Genomic DNA, 19,821 nt, shown 5'->3' on the forward strand with positions numbered 1-19,821 from the left:
TTAGCTTGAATTTTCCTTTTTTCCTTACCTCTAACTCAGAATAGTTACTCTCTGTGTCTCTGTCTCTGTCTCTCTCTCTCATACTCATCAAATAACTGTAGACTGCTAAATACCTTTTCAAGCCAAATTCTAATTATTTGGCCATTTCCAAGACTTCCTTGTCTGTGAAATCTTTCCAAGAGCTGAGCAATTTGCACTGATTTTCTCTGCACGTTTTCCAGTTCACCAACTTTTTTCCTGGTAATGAGATACTTAAAGGGTGGAAGTCATCATTCCAGCTGTAGCTGCCCTGAATAACAGGAGTGATCAAATCCAGGCCCCAGGATGTGGTGTCTCCTCAAACATTGCCCCGAACTGATTCTTGCTGCCATAGCACCTTGCTATTTTTTATCTAATTCACTATTTCCTATAGCCTGTGGGTTATTTCATAAATTTTTTCCCAGTTTTTCCCTCTGACAGATAATGTGCCTGGATCTCTTATATGGTTTCCTAACTAAAAACTTCTGGTTTTCTTATGGATCATTGCTGAAGACACTAAATTAGTGGAATACACACACCTCTAACTAGCACCAGTCAATTTTCAATCCACATGACAATGCTGGTCTCAAACTCAGCTTAGTTCTCTTGGCAATCAAGGGGAATGAAGTCAGACACAAGATACAAGGGCCACTTTGGAGTGCATTTGCTGCCAGTTGGGGCTCCAGATGGAGGAATGAGAGACAGTTGCTCCATACCAACTGTGGGGAACAGCCAGACCTTGTCCTCTGGCTGAGCTGGATCCAGCCAAGATCCTTCTCACACAATGGGAGAAGTCAGGATAGAAATCTGGGTGACTAGGCATCCCTGGGACAGCACAGGCAATGAATGTGACTGACCAGAGCTCTCCAGCCCTGCAGAAAAAGTCTATTTTGCCTAAACTCCTTCAACAACCTCAGGTCAGCCCTCACTCTGTGACTGCACACAGCTCTAGTCTTTCATTCTGGAAACAAATAATTTCAAAATGGAATTTGTGTTTCCTATATCAGAGCATAAAACATGTTTGTTGAAACATTTTAACTCTAATAAAATACAGCCTTTTTTATATCCAGTGAAACCTAGAATGACTAAGCTTGGAAGAGGCTTATGCCCCAAGAAAGCAGGTTTTTGTTAAATGTTTCACATATAAACCATCTTTAAAAGATGTTTCCTTCAGTCAGCAGACTTTCACTCGGTCATTTTTCACAGTCTGATATAAACACTTCACAGCTTGGCTGTGGGATTTACCAGCATGCCCAGCTGGATGGCCAGCACAGCCACCCTGGCCTTCTGCTCTGGCTCTTGCTCAGCCTCCCGCAGTGCCTTGGCTCCTCTTGCATGACCCATGTGCCCCAGGCAAATTTTGGCAACATCGAGCCTCTGAGTCTTCACGCACATGCGAGCCATGTTCTCCCAGACAGCCTCACTGCAGGAAATGGGAAAGAAAAGGAGAGCTGTTATTGTGTCACCTGGAAGGCAGGTGAGGTGGGAGGAGAGAGAGTGTGAAAGGGGAAACCATCAGGACGTTGGGAATGGGGTGAGTGTAACAGAGACTCCAGTTGCTGTGTGAAGACTGAAGAGGAACAGAAGCAGGTTCACACACAAAGGTCAGTTCTTGAGATGAATGACCCCAACCTTAAGGAAATCTTGTGGGATTTGATTTACACCAATGCCCAAGAACAGCAGTTATACCTCTGCTCTGGAGACAGGCTGAGAGAGCTGGGGGTGTACAGCCTGGAGAAGAGAAGGCTCTGAGGAGAACTTAAGAGCCCCTTCCAGTGCCCAAAGGGGCTCCAGGAGAGCTGGAGAAGGACTTAGGACAAGGGCCCAGAGGGACAGGACAAGGGGGAATGGCTTCAAACTGAAAAAGGGGAGATCCAGATTGGATATTAGGAAGGAATTGTTCCCTGGGAGGGTGGGCAGGCCCTGGCACAGGGTGCCCAGAGCAGCTGTGGCTGCCCCTGGATCCCTGGCAGTGTCCAAGGCCAGGCTGGACGGGGCTTGGAGCAGCCTGGGACAGTGGAAGATGTCCCTGCCCAAAGCAGGGGTGGGTAGAACAAGATGGTCTTTAAGGTCCCTTCCCACCCAAACCAGTCTGTGATTCTATGTTTGCACATACATAAACATTGATCATGTGCCCATCCAGCTGTAGCTGCAGCCTATAGACAGTCACAATACTCCCACACTGATGTTCAGAAATCAAAATTAAAATGATGAGAACAGCCTTAGCCTCGCACTGGAAATCTCCTGCTGCAGTCTGGAGTAGTTTAAATACTGAACAGCTGTTGGGAGCCCAATTGTTTTACTCAGTAATAGGGAATGATGTGTAGGAAACAAATTACCAAACAAACATGTTCTAATTTAAAATTTGCATAAAATGGGCAAAAAGAAAAGCTTTGTGATGCTCAGAACAAGAACTCCTCTGGTCTATGAGCTCACAGTTAACACTGCAAAGTCTCCTGCCCAGGCAAGGCAGGACAGGCTGAGGACCGTGCTCCTGGCTGGAATGGCTAGCAGAACTGCTCAGCAGAAGGACCATGACAGAACTGACCATCACAGAGCAGGACAAGCAGAGATTTTCACAGATTCTATTCACATTTGAGGCTCTTCAGAATTTCATGCAATATGTTTGACTAATAAAAACCATAAGCATTCAAAATAAGGGGTTTTTTCTACATCACCCTCAGCAGAAGTCTGTGCAGTTCTCAGGCACCACCACAGCACAAAGTAAAGATCTAAATTTTAAAAGCAGGAAAAAACCAGAAAATAATAGAATAGAATGGCACTTTACGTCCTGCCACCAAATTCCCTTCCAGTTTTCCTATGATTAAAATGTTTTTCTGTTTCCAGTGGCTGTGGGAAAGCCCTGCACAAACAGGGGAAAGTGACTAACCGGGAAGCAGCGGAACAGGTGAACCCTGACGTGCTCTCCAGCACATACGCTAAGAAAAGGCACAGGAAAAATTCTTTGCATAATTTGCTTTAGAATTAGAGCATCTTTTACTTGCAGTGCAACTTGTATAAAGGTTTCAGGTCGTAATCAACATAAATAAGTGATATAGACTTCACTGAGGACAAACGGTATAGAGAAAATAAAAAAGGAACAGAAGCAATAAATCAGGAACAAATTTCAGAAAGATCAGAAGTGTTTCTGGTTTAAAAAAGCAAAAATGCATGTCTGAGTGACACCTTTCTTACAACTGAGTAGTATTCAAATACAGCCTCCTCATGCTCTTCTCTCACATGTCCAAGCTCCCCAGCTGAGGAGCCAAAAGGAACATTGAAATAAAGCATGGTCATTTCAGACCTGGATGGGCCTGACAGAAGATCCTTGTGTGCATCACCACTCAACACAGAAATTCTGCTTGTGTCAGCAGATGTGACCTTCCTAATTTCCGAAAAGTTGGAACTGGTTTCTCTTTTATTCCAGACACTATCTGTATCTGGAACTGGGAAAGGAGGGAAAAACACCTTTTAAGAACATTGACATGATTAACATGGTGTTGATCAACACAGCCAGTTGAGTTCTGTCCTTAGGAAAAGCTGCTCAAGGCTGTACCTGGGCACAACTGTGCTTCACAGCACATGAGGAGAAGTACATTTTCCAAGCTCTGCAGTGTGCCAGAAGAAGCTGGCAACAGCCAGCTGGCTCTGGGTGAAGGAATGCACGTCTGTGCTGGGCTTTGTCAAGCTGACTAACAGTGAGTTTCTGAAAGGAAATCAAAGTCTTTATTTTTCAGAGCTCTGACAGCTCTCAAGTCCCTCCATGCAGGAAGATGAGAGTTCATGGGCTCAAACAGGCGAGCGGATGAGAATTCTTATTTAGACTACAGGGAGTGGAAACTTTTGAGAGGAAATAGACTACACAATGTATTTTAAAGTACAAAGTTAAAAGATAACAGCGTGCAGAGAGTCACAGCAGGATTTAGGAGATGTTGCTCATCATCTCTCATCTGTGTTGTGCTTTCCTGGATGGCAACAGTTCAGCAGGAGCTGCTGAGCAGAAGCAACTGCCCCTAGAACTCCTCTTTGGGGGCTCTTGTCCCCCAGGCACCTGCCTGTGGGCCACGTGGGCACCCAGGTACCTCTGCCCTGAGGAGCTGGAGTTCTGCCATCCCACCTCTTTCTTCTCCACTCCAAACCTGAGAAATGAACCTGAGAGGCTCCAGCTGTGGGTACGCTGGGGGCAGCAACAAACTCAGAGGGAGAAACATCTGCAGTTGATGTGCTCTGCAGTTGGTTTTGTTCTGGCAGACAGTGCCTTCTGCCACCCCAGCTGGGCAGGCGGTGAGCACACCAGGCTCAAACTGCACCAAAGACACTGAATTTGGGAGTGTTCACAGCAGAGCACAGCTTGCATGGACTCACCCAGCACAGGGACCACAGCAAGAGACAAGAGGAACACCAAAGAAAGGTGTCCCTGCCCATGGCAGAGAGTTGGTACTAGATGGTCCTTAAGGTCCTTTCCAACCCAAACCATTCCAGGTTTCTAAGATTCTGAGTGATGCCTTTTCCTGGTCTTAAAATCAAGAGTCAAACACAGTTAGAAGGGAAAAAAGGATTTTACCTTGGTATTTACTTTAAGGATCCTTAGGTGCACACGTCCAGGTCATATGCATTGAAATGCACCCTGCAAAATGTGCCCCCCCTTCCCCCCCAAAAATCTGGTATATCATTATAGGTGTTACTAATTAGCAGATCTATCAAAGATTCCCAATGAGAGGCTCAGTGAGCCCCCTCCCAGGAGCCTTCTCCTGGATGGTTCTATCTTAGTTTCCAGAATGTGTTCTGGAGAGGACCTTGGGGTCTGGGGCACACTGACCCCTAACTACAAAGCTTCTAAGATGTTTAGTCTCTTAACAAAGTAAGTCTAAGAATGTAGGCTAAAAACCACTAAGAATACAAAAAGTTATAAAAAGGTATATAAAAGAGGTATAAAAGAAAAGGCAAAAAATCATCCTGGCATCATGAGAGACACGATCAGAGCAGCTCACCAGCACAAGAACCCATGGCATGTGAGACAACTGACTCCCTCTGACCACTCCTTCTCCTGCTTCTGCCCTGCAGAAACACCTGAAGGAGTGCTTCACTTAAGGAACCCAGCCTTGCTCTGCCCAGAGGAGTTCCCACACCCCGCTGGGTTTGGTGAGCAGCTGCACAGGGCAGAGCAACAGCCATGGTCCCCATGCAGCTGCAGCAGAGACTGGTTCTTTCCAGCAGACACACCCTTCACAAGAGGGACAGTGCTCTGATAAGGTGCATGGAGAGGAAAGGGTAGGAAAGAGGAGGGGAGGGGATCCTGGGAGGACCCACAACCCACTTCCACGTCTCTCTGTGTTTCAAGAAGACCAACCTCAGCCTTGAGATGCACAACCTCCCTGGCAGGCACACACCTCCACCACCAGGGCAAGTTATGCTGCCCCTCAGAAATGTGGGCAGATGGATGTGGGTCTGGTGAACAAACAGGAGGTGCTGAACAGATTCACTTAAATCCCAGGGAAAACTACAGTTTATCTCCCAACAGCTGCTAGTGTAGCGAGAAAGATGAATCTGTCCATGCATCCCTAAAAGGCAGCAACCCTCCTTTCCAGGCCTGGCTCTGCTGTCCATATAAAATGCCAAGTAATATTTTTCCCTGCCCCCAACTCTGACTCCAGGAATTTCCTGTTCCTCCCCTCCTCCTCCTTTCATCCCCCTTGGAAAGCCTCTCACATCTGTACTTCATCAGCTGAAGCTGGAAACTTAACGAAGCCCAGGCGCAGCAGCAGTGGGAGCAGAGCCATGGGAAGGCATCCCGAGCAGCCTGAGAGCCCCAAGCCCCCCAGCAGGCACAGGGATGCACCATCCACTGCTGCACCCTGAGCTCCCCAGGCTCCAGGCCACATCCACAGTGCCAGGGATTTGGGAAGCAAATGTTGACGCCTTTTAAGAGTGGACACAAATTTTACCACATATTTGATGGAAGTTTCCTCGCTTTGTATCTGACCTTTCACATCTGTTTTTCTGTGTGAACTGTGTTTACAGCATCCACAGTCTGATCTCACAAACCCTTCTGTTCCCATATATTTTTCATTGCCTATTTAGCATGAAAGTTTAAAGAAAAAAATGGAATTTTATTTAGAGGTGCTGGAGATTTATATGTCTGAAGCATCTCACTGAAAAATCTTTTCTCCCTCTATTAATGGGCTATATTTGGAAAATGAACATTGATCAGGATCAGGGTAAAAAAAAACCCCTCTTTTCAATTTGGGCCCCACTTTGTTGAACTGGACCCCATAATATTATATATAACCAATTAATATTGCATCCTATAATGTTATATTATAGATAATCACAGAATAGTTTGAGTAGGAAGGGACATTAAAAACCATCTTGTTCCAAACCCCTGCCATGGGCAGGGACACCTTCCACTAGACTGGAAAACTCTAAGGACTTGAGAAAATGAGGTTTTATCTGATGTAACTAAATTAGGTTTGATGCTTTTAAAATGCATTTATGGGATTCTGGTTGTATCTTTCCATGGGACTAAAAGACAACAAGGAACTAAGTAATAGATGAAAAGCTGTAAGGGTTCAATGAAACTCTTGATAGTGTTAATGATATTATATGAGCTACTCTAAAAAAAGTCAGGCATTTTTCATGGATGATCCAAACACTGAAAGCTGATGAGGCTACTCCTAAAAACTCTTCCCTGGCAGAAACAGAGCATTTGATAAAGCAGCTTTACAGAATAAATCTGTAATATCCCATTGAATACATAGCTTTGTTCCAAACTTACCCTCGTAAAACCAACACCAAGAGATTGCTCCATGTGGGTTGTATGACACAAACCCCTGTGCACCACAGAATGCAGTGAGTGCTGCAAAAAGCACATCCTACAGCCTGTTTGTCAGCAGAGAAGCATTCACTAAGGTTGTTTTTTATTAAGGATCAGGATTCCCATACTGTTTAAGTTGGATATTAGGGAAAATTTCTTCATGGAAAGGGTGGTCAGGCACTGGCACAGCTGCCCAGGATAGTGGTGGAGTCACCATCCCAGAAGGGATTTAAAAGCTGTGTGGATGTAGCACTTGGGGACATGAGTCTCTGGCTGGGGCAACGGTTGGACTTTATCTTCTCCAATCTTTATGATTCTATGATTAGACTGATTTGTTTAGCCTTTGTAAAATATAATTGCTATTTTTGAAAATGTTACATGAGAAGGAAGCTTGGGCCCTGCTGAAAATACACACTCAGACTTCATCAAATCACAGAAATCAAATGGGGAGAGGCAGAAGCAGGTGTGTGACTTTTCCCTAAAGATAAATCTCTCCTGGCATTATCTGTATATAAAAATCATCTCCCTTGCTGCTGAATCCCTGGCTTATGATAAACACAGAACCATAACAGCAAATAACCCAAGGAGTTTAAAATATGCAAATATGGTCATTGCTGGTAGGAAATTTCTTTGAAGAATGACAGACATCGGTGTGTTTATACTGAAAGTTCTAAAACCGGAAATGTACAGAAACATGACCAATCACAGGGAAAAAGAAAAACCAAAGATGCTATCATGCTCTCAAGGGATGAAGTTGCTCGAAGTACTTAAAGCTGAATTTGTTTAAAGATTAAAAATTATCAGAGCACATAGAGGAGAGTTGAGTTCATAGCCAGGTTAGTACATTCAATATCAGTAGCTGAAAACTAATTATAGGAGCATATAGCTTTATTGGAATTTTCCCCCCTTCTCTCACCAACAAGTCTTGAAAATAAAATGTTGCCTTGCAAAAAATTTCAGACTGGTTTGCTTCTGTGTATCAGCTGTTTAGGGGCAAAGCCTCTTGCCTGGTAAGACGGAGCCACTATAAAATTAAATCAGTTTCTAATCTAATGTTATTGATTACAGGGATGTGAACTCCCATGCCAGCCCTTCAGCAGGTCTGTGCCAGGTCTCCTCAGTGCTGACCGTGCCTTCAGCTCGCTGTGTACGTATGTACCCATGCGGTATTTAGGCAGCCTGAAGAGCTGTGCCCGGCTCAGCTCAGGAAGGGCAGAACCCCAGGCGGTACTGCCCGGCCGCAGGGCAGTGCCCACCAGAATCCCTGTCCTCGTCCCGGTGCTGCCGAGGCAGCTGATGGGAACAGCAAACAGCCCTCTGGAGAGCCACTCAGGAAAGAGCCAGGTTCAAGGACAGTTTGGAATGCCCTCAACAGCTCTCTTTAACCTGTTTATCAGAGCAGCACCTGCCCTGCCCTGTGGCAGTCCATTCCGGGCTGGGCTCTCAGCAGGGACATCCCCTGGCGCCCATGGCAGCAGCGTTTCCACGCCCCGGGCACCGAGCGCGGTGGGCAGCGACCCTCGAGGCTCCGCGGGGCCGCCGGCGCTCGCAGCTCGCCGGGACTCGGGCACCGGCACCGTGTAGTGACTCTCAACCTCACCCACACCCCAACACTTGCGCCTGCCTTTGCAGACACCCCCAAACTGTTTTGTTATCGGGTTGAAAATCTCGAGACTTTATACTCCCTATTTATCTGCCACGGTCCCTCCTACGGTGCAGAGAGGACGCGGACATCAGGGCACCCCCGCAGCGCTTTCGTCGCGCTGTCCAGCAGCGAACCCCAATATTGTTTTGCTTCTAGTAGAAGGTATTTCAAAATCCGCCTCCTCAGTCCACTTCCACAGAACTGATGCTCCGAGGGCTGACGCTGGGATTTCCTTCTCTCCTTTTCCCGAGGAGCTCCGCTGTGCTCCTCGGGCTCCCCGAGACGCGGCGGGTCCTGGCAGCCCTGCTGGGGGCAGCGGCGAGGAGAGGAGGCGTGAGGCGGGGAGGGGGCTCTCCGAGGGGAGGAGGGACAACTTTAGAAGTCTCCATAGTCTTTTCCTTTCAGGAAACACATCCTGTTAATGTTTGACTGCCGTGGCAGTGGCTCTTTTTTTTTGCAGTCGACTACGCCCTGAGGCTCACCAAAACGAGCCACAAAAACAGCCATTTCCTCTTGGTGGGGAGGTGGGGGGGCCTTTTCCTCACCGCAGTGGCTGTTCTCGTCCCGGCACTCACAGCTCGGCTCTTCGGAGAGGGACACAGCAGAGCAGTCTCCTCGAGATACTCCAGACTTGCAGACCACCTTTGCGATGACCGCATTCCCCTCTGGTTCGGCTTGGCTTTGAGAGGATGCCATCTGTCACCGTTTGCAGGATATTCTGAAGTTTGCACCCAAACCCAGGCTTTTGGAGCAGCGCTGGTTGGCTTGGAGGACCCGGTGCTCGGCAGGCTACGGCGAGCATCCCATCCCACCTCTGCCCCACCTCAGCTCAGGCTCTCCTGCCCCAAGACTGGATTCTGTCTGGATTCGCCCCATCCAACACGGAATGGACCTCCCTGTCATCCAGTTCACCACGGGACTGGCATTACTTATCAAGGTGCAAGAAGGTGGATAAGTCAGCGCTGGGAAGGACCTAAAAAAGCTTCTTTGTGTTCTTATTTTATGGAATTCTCCTATCTACCTCACAAAATTCTCATTTCCTTGGTCAGAAACCTCTCTGGAGTTGACTTCAAGAATGAACGGTGATGTCCTCTAGCCCCCTGTAACACCCCAGCGCAGCCGCCTGTTCCCAGCCCCATTTCAATGTGCTGCAGCTGACTGGGACCTCGTGTCGTCTGCAATTAGAGACTGGCAGCAAGCTGACAGTCAGATATGACTGTCCAGAAACTGGTAGCCACAGCTGTGTTGGTAGCCCTGGTCTCACTCATCCTTAACAACGCGGCTGCCTTTACCCCCAACTGGGTGTACCAAACGCTGGAGGACGGGCGCAAGCGCAGTGTGGGGCTCTGGAGGATGTGCTGGCTGGCAGAGCGGAGCAGAGGGGGTGCAAGCACCAGTGCCAGGCACGGGCAAGGGGAGGAACAGGAGTGTGAAGCCCTGGGATGGGGTTCAGAATCGGCTGGGTTCCAGGAGTCACGCAGCACTGTCAAATGTAAGTACAGACTCTTGTCTTCTCTGCAGACACAAGGTCGTGATAGATAGGGTGCACCTGGTCCCCAGGAGTTCAATGGCCTAACCCTGAAATCATTGTTATCCATCTTAATCTAAACATCTCTTCACATTCATTCCCAAATAAATTAATTTCAGAAAATAAGAAGCATGATGTTCACCAGTGATGAACTAAACTCCTCCTCCCCCCTCAAAACCAGCAATCTGCATTGTGCTGCCTGGTTTATACAGCCCAGGAATCGATCTGCTTTGATAAAACAATCTGTGAAGTGTAAGTCTAAAGTTCTGAGACATCTTGAGCTCACCTCTCCCTCCTGGGCTCCTGCCGTAAGATATCCCTTCCTCCTCAGTGCAACAGCAACCACGGTTTCTCTGAATACCCTAAAACTAAAAAAAACCCCAATCTTGAAAAGATATTGCAATGTTGATATTGCAACATGTTGAGTTATTTCTCCCTTCTGTTTGCTTATGCTGGAAATGCCAGGAGCAGAAAAGACAGAAATAGTTGTGGTAAAACATGTAAAATTGAGAAAGGTCTTAAAATGTGTAACTATTCTTCTTGGTGAAAAAATACAATTAATATACAACTTGGTGACTACAAAAATCATTACCCATGGTGTATTTTTCATTTTGCACTTTCACAGACTTGTGGGATCTGAAGAACACAAATAGCTTACACCGAGCTTGGGAAAATTATTGGATAACATGAGAATTACAGAACTGATTAATAAATAATAAACCTTATGTATCACATTCATAGCATTAATGGTGCAACCCTGCTCCCCCAGAGCAGAACTGCGCTGGAATAGGATGACAGAGAGGCTTGGGTTGGAAGGGACTTTAAAGAGTGTCCAAAATAACCTGCAGACACCGTGTCTGGGGCCACAACTACCCTGGTGCCAAAAGGTTTCTCCCCTAACCCCCCTGGCAATCCCAGCAGCCAGGCTGTGAGCAGCCATTCGAAGGGGAGTCAGTGCTTCCGCTGCACCCTTCGAGGCATGGAATTTAACAGAACAAATGGCTATAAAGTCCATGCTTCAACAGACCACAGGACTTTCCCAAGATTTTAAGGATGCTCATAAACAGCTCTGGCACCTCTGAGGGATGGTTGGCAGCATCAATAACATACATGATTTCAAACCAGATTTTTTTCATGGTTTGAAATTGGTCCTTGGAGTTTCTTAGATCCCTCTGGAGAGAAACCAAAGAAATATTAGAGGAATTTCTTTTAAAAATGCTTTAATGTGGACCCATTCCAGATCATACTTTCCAATAAAATCATGCAGAAACATTTTTTGTACATTTGCTAATACTGAGCCTGCATAAATCACAAACAGAAAATTTCTCAAAGGTTTTTAAGTCCTTACCCTTTCAAGATTTTTTTAACTGAAAGAACTTTCATGACAATAAATGGTTATAAAAAGGATTAGACTGTGGGAGAAGTTCCTTGATGTGTATCTGCAGCTTCATCTCTGGAATCACTTCCCCAATTAATACTGATAAGCCATATTCTAACTCGAAGAACATGTGTACCATTCACAAATTGTAAAAGTACGTTATGTACTCCACACTGGAACAAGCTGCTGCACAGTGAATTTGGCTCCTGCAGCATTTTTACCACACAAGCTTGTATTTCTTGCTGTGTGCAGGCCAGAAGGTGTATGGTGCCTACAGATGAGAAGTATTAGTTTCACAGCAGAACTGTCTGGCAGCAGTTTCTGATGTCAAATAGAAGGATAATGTGACAGAAAATATGAAAATTTCCAATAATTATAGCATGAAGAAGGGCTCAGAAGAATTATCTGACAACCACTAATTCTAATTTAAAGAAGGCTTTTCAAGCCCAGGGACTTGATCTGTATAGGAGTAAAGCATCCATTCCCTACTTAATCTGGAAGCAAATAGTAAGCCAAGGTCAATTCTGAATCTTGATAAAGCACTTAAAGGAAAATCCCCCCTCTGCAGCTCTGTCGTGACAAACCCAGTAGGAAACACAACTGTGTCATTTATTTTTAAGACAATTTTGTTTCCATGGACATACACATGGTCAGTATGAGCCTGATTCTGCATCCATGGATTTGTCATTCTAAAGAATTTCTCTAATAAGAAAGCACAAATTATTTTAGTAATACCTATGGCAATCCTCATCTGCCAGTTGTAGATGAATCACAGACGTGCAGGGAAGGTGTGTGTGTGTGTATACATATGCATATATATACATACGTCTAAAAATAAATTTATGAAGGAAAAAACACCTTCCTCAATGCTGAGTTACCACAAAGTATTTTGGATGCCATTTGTAGAACACAGAAAACCTGTTCTGCCAAAAGCAACGCAAAAGAGGCCACAATCTGGCTCATATAAAACAATGTATTTATACACATACAGATATACATATTTGAGAGGCAAGCTATTTATCTCACAGTTCAACAGAAAAACTGTAAGCTCTTTGGGAAGAGAAGACTCCTGTACAAGCCATGTGTAACTAGCAGCCAACTACAGGCACTACTATAAGCTGGCTTCTTCCCTGGCAGAGAGAAGTACATTCTTAGAACCTGCTTTTCACTGACTTTCTCTGCCTGCTCTTTCTCCCATTGGAATCACAGAATCATGGAATGGTTTGGGCTGGAAAGAACCTTCAAGTCCATCTCATCTCACCCCCTGCCATGGGCAGGGACACATTCCATTATGCCAAGTTGCTCCAAGCTCAGTCCAACTTGGCCTTGGACACTTCCAGGGAGATGGGGCAGCCACAGCTTCTCTGGGCAAACCTGTGCCAGGGCCTCACCAACCTGAAAGGGAGGGATTTCTTCCTAGAAATGGCAAAAAACCCAAAAAGAAATCCATGGACAGGAGTAAATTATATTAAAAATACAGGGAAAGGAAGTGTCACAATGTGAACTATTTCTGCAAGGCACAACATCAGAAGTGTGGGCAACTGATCCCATGGGAAAGCATTTCAACTCTTGTCCTTCAACCTCACTCTCCTGGAAGTGGAGATCCCAGGCCCTTTTGGTTGTCTTTACCAACCTTTCTCTTTCTCATCCTCCTGCTGTGCAGCCCTGTACCTCTCTTTCAACCACCTGTGATGCTGAAAAGCTTCTGTGATGGTTCAGATGACTAACAGCAAAAGAATCCCCAGGTTAGGGTGGAAGTTTTGGACATGGAGATGGGATGGGGTTTTTGGTGGATATTTTTCCATTGGATTAGGCAGTGGTATCAGAGCCCAACAAGTGCTGCTGCTAACACAAGCTAAGTGATAAAGGTGTAAGGAGGGGTGAGATGGCTCCTTTTTAGTGGTAATAAACTCTCCGATCTGAAACCTTCACCTATGCTGAGAATCAGCCCAGCTAAGAGGACATCAATCTAAGCTTTTATAACTTGGACAAACCATTGAATGATACAAACTTAAATGCTTCACTGAGAACTCAGACTGTATAGCCCTTCTTCAAACACTTTAAGGAAACCCAGCCAAGTAGCCTAACTTTCCTGTCACCTGAGTGTAGGCAAAGACATTTGACAAAGATTATGGAGCTGCAGTTTCAGAGCTGTTGCAAAATTCTGGAAGATTATGCTCTTGTCTGCATCTCTTAATGCCTCAGAAAAAGCCCACAGGCAGTAGAAGCACAGCCTCAGTAAGAGCTGTAAGAGGGGTAAGACAGCATGTCATGAGTAGTCAACAAGGAGCTTTGTGCCCATGTCACAGGTGAGCAAGCGCAGCCCACCCAGCAATGCAGCTCCACACAGGGACACGTGAGCTACCTCGAGTGGCAAGAACACACAGCTACACCACCAGTGATGCCTCTCAGAGCCAACCCTTCTCAAAGCCACCTAGGTCCTGGCCCAGTACCATGCCAGGAATACTGCATGAACACACCAGATTACTTGGAATCAACTTAGGTATTTTTAGCCACACTTCAGAGTACAAATACGCCCTTAAGTTCTGCCGTGCTCTGAGGCTATCTCTGGATGGGCACGGGAGATGATTTATTCATCAGCCGACGTCACAGTTTGTCCCTTTTTGTCTAAAGAACATTAGAAACAATGTGGAAATGCAGGAATAGGGAGGGGTTTAAAAGATACAAAACCTCACTGGGTTCTTCAGGGCTGCAGGAGACATAAGGAAAATTTCAACAGCAGGACGTGTGTGTCAATTTCTGATGCTCAGAGCTGGATTGCTCGTGGGAATTCAGTTCTAACAAGGAGTGTAACCCATGCCAGGGAGAGGCACGGCATCAGGAGCAGCTACATGACTGCCACAGGAACCCCAGGTAAACATTTGTCCAGCCTGGATGGATGATTGGTGCACACACATAGATACAGGGACATTTGGTGGCTGAGGCAGAATGCTGCTCAGGGTAGGAATGAGGAGCTGAGGTTTGCTACAGAGGCAGCTGTGTTCCCCTTAATGCCCATGTCCACTGCATTTACACAAAGTTCCAATATCTCCAAAATTTCCAATTTCTCTGAAATTTGGCTGTCTGCAAGCCAGGCTGAGTAAAGCAGCTGAATGTGCTGTAGACGTGTTATTTGTCTACATATATGTATTTCCATAGACAGAGACCCAGAACGGAGGCCAAGTGCATCTGGAGAAGACAGGAACTATCACCAGATTCAAAAAAGCCCCAAACCTTATTATACACATGATATATATTGTCTGATAGACTGCTCAGGCTGTTCCAGAGATGAGGCAGCACGGGCAGCTGGCAGCTCAGGGTTTGTGATTTCACATCCAACTATCTGAAATATGAGCAACATTTAAATAAGTGACACTACTAATTTAATGATGGAGGCCAGTAGAGATTAATTCTGAGAGACATGGCTTTTCAAATTGGAGTGAATGCTCATTTTAATGTCGAGGTACAATTCCGTGTACTCATTTTGGAAAAGTGCAAAACTCCTTAGGATTCGGGACAGGAAAATGAACCTAATACATGTTTCAAGGCAGTACATACACAAGTGTTGCACAGAAATACTGTCACAGCAATCAGAGTTTGGTTACTCTTACCACCAAGACTTTGAATTCAATTAAAGCATTATGAGTGAAAATGGCTCTGGAGCTTTTGAAAATTTCAGGTTAATGCATTTATCAAAGCCGCCAATACAGAATACCCTGCTGAGGTTTACAAAGAGGCAAACCGTGATACCTACACAACTCATATCTCATCAGAAACAGTTGTGTCTATTAAAACTGATCACTGTATTGAAGGCTCTCAATGCTGGGTTTGCAAGGGCCCATCACTTAACCATAAACACTTGCTTATGTTGAAAATAGTAAATGGAGCCATGTCTTCACTCCAAAAGTAATGACTGAAGCTGTTATAAAAATCACCCACCAACCACACTCTCCTCTCCCCAGACAAGATCTGTCTGCCTTTCAAAATAAGTATTTAAATGTGAAGTTTCACACTTAGATGAGCTGAATGGTAAAGTTCCAAAATACCTAAAGGGATGGAAGATTCCACCAGTTTGTCACATCAGAACACTATTTTAATTGTGCCAAAACAGATTGGGTTTTCCCTGCTCCCTTCCTCTTCCTTAAATCACAATTTTTAAGTGAAAAAAGCATAAATTGCATACTTCAGAAAGCCTCTCAGGAGGTGAAAACAAAATAATTTTTGAGATAGCCATGCAGTCATAATTTTTAAGATATTCATCCAGCAACAGAACATACTGAGGACTCTTGTTGCTGAAAGCTCTATGGCTACTTACAAAGATTTTTTAAAAAGAGCAGGAGAGACTTCCCTTTTTAGGGCAAAGTCAGTAAGACCTGCAAACAACATGATCATGTGGAAAGGGTACAAGGCAAAAAAGAAAAAAAATAGATTCAGATCTGTTTCACTTTTAAAAAATTAGTGACTATTCAGACCATCAAAATACATCTGCATCACAGAGGCACCTCTTTAAACCTTCCCATGGTCTCAGTGACACAGTCATGCAAAGGTGCTCTGAGCTACTGCCAACATTTGGCTTAGTTTGTTCCACAAGGACTTTTAAAGTGTTTCCGTATATTTCCTAATTGATCCTGGAAGGAGCTAACAATATAAATACCACAAGTTTAAATCGACAGAAGAAATTAAATGTCGAAGACTTTATAAATAGAGCACAGGTTTGGGAGGCATAGCATGATGCTGACAGTCAATAAATAATTACAGTGGTTCTATTTATTGTCCCTATTATCTCAGAATTGTTTTAACAGTAAGTGCTGACCTCCTATGCCCATGTTGTAAAATGAAGCACGGTTGTACTTTGCACTTTCATAGTGCTCTTGGTATCCAAGGCACAGCTCCAGCTGATTTCCATGGCAGCTGCAGAGACTGCTCAGCACATCTGACCTTTGCTGACAATGGTGACATCCAAAACAAAGAAACACATGATTCGTTGCCAAAAGTTTGACTGAAGTGTTTTTTTTTTTAATTCTAAGGAAGGGTTTCTTCTAAAATTATTTATTAATACAGAATCCAGCTCTCTAGGTTGGAACTCATGTTTATGAACAGCATAAGTAAGAGTCAGCAAGACAGAAGCCTTGCTCTTTCTGACTCTTGCCTTTCACCCATTTAGGTTAAAGCATACTATTCTGGTAATTTTGGTACTTGGTTTGCATTTCTGAAATCCTTATAATGTGGATTTTAAAAATTACTCCAAAAGGCTGAAAAATATGATGCATTCTTTATCTCAGAATAACACCTCAGCAGAATGACCAGTTCTAGAGGAAAACAGCATGCTCAGTTAGAATCTCTGATTATATTAGAGAAAACCGAATTACTTATCTAGTTAGATTTTTATCAGCAGATTATGATCTCAGCCTGCAGACATCCAGCCCAAGAAAAAGTCTAGCACAGCTACCAGAAATTGAAAATGAGTTGTAACAAAAATAAATGAAGCAACCTAATGTAAGGAGCATTACCAGTTTTATCTACAATCAATTAGAAATTTCTTTTCAGAAACACAACCATTTATCCTCCTTTCCAGAATAAAGTAATGTATGAACATGAAGCATTTAAAAGGACAATCAGGTACATCTTAGAATGCATCCTAAATAATTCACCGAGTAAGTGATTAATAAATAAACCTAAGAACCATAGGAAACAGCATCAACAGAATATTTTTTTTTAAATTCCTTTCATTACAAAACCAAGAAGCAATATCCCTCAGGAGATTTAAAGAACGGATGTAATCATAGACGCAGTCAGCTTCACAGCAAGCTAACGTGGCACCATCCTTCAGCTGAGCATAACCCATCCTGCATTATTAAGAGTTTAAGAGCTAATTAAGAATTTAAGTACCATTTTTGAGATGCAACAGACTTAGTGGCCCACAGTGGACAGGAATAACAGCACACTCCCAGTCAGCTCCTAGAGCTCAGATGCCAGCAGGAGATTGTGAAGGCACACAGAGCTGCTGGGAGTCAGCACTGTCCCCATGCACTGAATAAATGTGTGGTCACTAGATTCTTCCCAGGGCTGGAGACTTAGTAACTTACTCACAGAAGCTGGACTAAAGTTTGCACTAAAATTTTTGTTTATCTGAAGGGGTTTTTCTCAGGGGGAGTTTTAGACTACTACGAAAATATCTTGAGCCATTTTGCTTAATCATTAAAAAGCTTCAATTCCCACTTAACTGGTTTTTTTTTTCCCCTCTATGCAGACAGAAAAGGGTAAGAAACACTCACATATTAAGCAACTAACATAATGTAATTTTCCAGTGAGATCATCCTTCCTCATTATCCCAAAACACTGCAAATTACTCTCCAGAATGATTAACCTACTCCTGCAAACAGTCCTGGGGCTATCCTGGAACATAACACCAACAGTTCTGGGAGTATCATGAATCAAAACAACAAAATTGCTGCTTGTAAATAAGAAAATCAAATTAACGTCTCTAATCTGGATGGATACAGCTGGTTTAGGAAGTGAGAAAAACAAGGAATCTGACTTGGTCTCATCCTTAGAGTTTGGGGTTTGACTCTTGATTGCTCACTGTTTCAAACAAAGCAGAATTCATTAAGCCAGTAGCCCTGGCTGTACAAGAGTCCCATCTGGATGCCCTGTCCATGAAATAAGTGCTTCTCAGAGAAAATGGGGCCCACAATGGGCTTCCAGAAGGAAAAAGGCAAAACCCAGCACTGTATACTGCTGAACAGCAGATACTTAGAGCAGAGTTTTTGGAGCCATTCAGCTCCAACCCTTTCCAGCTCTCAATAGCCAAGTTGCATCTTAAGGGAGGTGAATGAAGGTACTGATGGAGGGCTTGTCCTCCCTCTTTCACCTGTCAGATGGACACAAAGGAATAAACACTTTCTGCAGTGTCTAGGTCTATTCTGCTGGAAGTATTGACCTCCAGCTATAGGGAACACCCACCTCTGGCCACAGGGAGGGAACTCCATCAGAGTTAAATTTCAAGAGACAAGTGACATTAATGAGTTCAAAACAAAAAAAGTAGGATATCCAAAATACAAAATACCTATGTCATGATGGTCTTAGGCAACAGATTCTAGGAGTGAGAGGTTAACAAAAATGCCACCAGTAACTGTGCAGACACTAAACCCACTATGACCATCTTGTTTTACAAATTGTCATTAACAAACAAAATGCAAAAGTTGATGAAGACTGCAGTGGCCACAGAAAGTGACACTGGAATCATGGCTACTATAAATGAAGCTGAAATGGTTGAACAGATGATCCTAAATTTATACTAATTATCAAATCCATAGAAAACTCATCAGAATAGACTAAAGCTGGCTACTGAGGCATTTTTGCTGTACATATGATTTAAAATAGAGTAAAAGAGCACAAAGGTAAATACTAAATTTCACAGATTTTACAAAAACTATATTGCAGCCAGTTTTATAAGAGATTAGAAGTATTTATTCCTGGATTGAGCAGTCATTCACGCAGGAGAAGAGCTTTGTGTCTTGGCCTTCCTCAACAAGATTTCCCTCTTCAATGGCTTTGGGTTGAGCTCTGAAGAAATACTTTGACATTGCACACTCAATTCCCTTTCTTGATCCATACTGTCTATTGGTTGTCATCACTAAAAAGAGGTCAGAGCTGCTGGTGCAGAAGCTCAGCTTAGGGTTGTGTATGTACAAAATAAAATTACAATGTGCTGAGCTGACAGCATGCAAAGTCACAACAGCTGTGAGTAAGGAAGCACAGTCACCTTGCACTTTCAGGCTGAACACAATTAACAAGCTCTACTGCAAGAAGAAAGGATTTCATGCATTATTGTAAGAGTTATACATTACTGATGGACTGCCCAGGGTAGGGGTGGAGTCCCCATCCCTGGAGGGATCTAACAGATGTGTGGATGTGGCACCTGGGGACATGGTTAGTGGGGGCCTTGGCAGTGCTGAGGGAACAGTTGGACTTGATGATCTTATGGCTCATTTTCAGCCTAAACAATTCTAGGATTCTAAGTTTGCTTTTTTCCCCAAGAGAAATCATTAACATTCTGGAACAAAACCGAAAGATGACAGATCATACATTAAACCTGTTAGAATAAGCCAACATCTCTCATATGCGAGATGGAAAGGTACTCAGGTTGTAATACCTTATTCCATAAAAATAATTGTCTCTCCATTTAATGACATCATACCAGCTACTTCCTTCTTATTCTACCAGTCATCAGCCTGCTGCAGCTCCATGGACCATGTGCAACTTTCTTTTTGGTTAAAAGGAGCAGCTATGCAAAATACCCATTGCATTTCCACAGGTCTCCGAGGGATCTAGTGTATTAGGCCAAGAAACACCCTGAAGTGTGGAGTTCTTACAGACAGTAGCAAAGATCATCAGTGTTACCCTTCAGTGCTGCTGCACTTCCAGCTGCAGGAGAG

General features: G+C 44.2%; 2 protein-coding genes across 5 annotated transcripts in view; one reads left to right on the forward strand and one right to left on the reverse strand.

Annotated features, from left to right (window-relative positions):
• The window catches only part of IFT140 (intraflagellar transport 140), a 106,199-nt gene that overhangs the window by 7,464 nt on the left and 78,914 nt on the right, over positions 1-19,821 (reverse strand). For all 4 annotated transcript variants that reach the window (XM_039560502.1, XM_039560500.1, XM_039560501.1 and 1 more), the window contains one exon: positions 1,264-1,441. In XM_039560502.1, coding sequence (XP_039416436.1) covers positions 1,264-1,441 — 178 coding nt within the window. The remainder of the gene's footprint in view (positions 1-1,263; positions 1,442-19,821) is intronic.
• TMEM204 (transmembrane protein 204) overlaps positions 8,841-19,821 on the forward strand; it is a 29,105-nt gene continuing 18,124 nt past the window's right edge. The window contains exon 1 of the mRNA XM_010392070.3: positions 8,841-9,969. Within this exon, the coding sequence (XP_010390372.1) occupies positions 9,690-9,969 (280 nt within the window). The 5' untranslated portion in view covers positions 8,841-9,689. The remainder of the gene's footprint in view (positions 9,970-19,821) is intronic.

The sequence above is a fragment of the Corvus cornix genome, chromosome 14 (genome assembly GCF_000738735.6).
Source record: "Corvus cornix cornix isolate S_Up_H32 chromosome 14, ASM73873v5, whole genome shotgun sequence".
Classification (NCBI taxonomy): domain Eukaryota; kingdom Metazoa; phylum Chordata; class Aves; order Passeriformes; family Corvidae; genus Corvus; species Corvus cornix.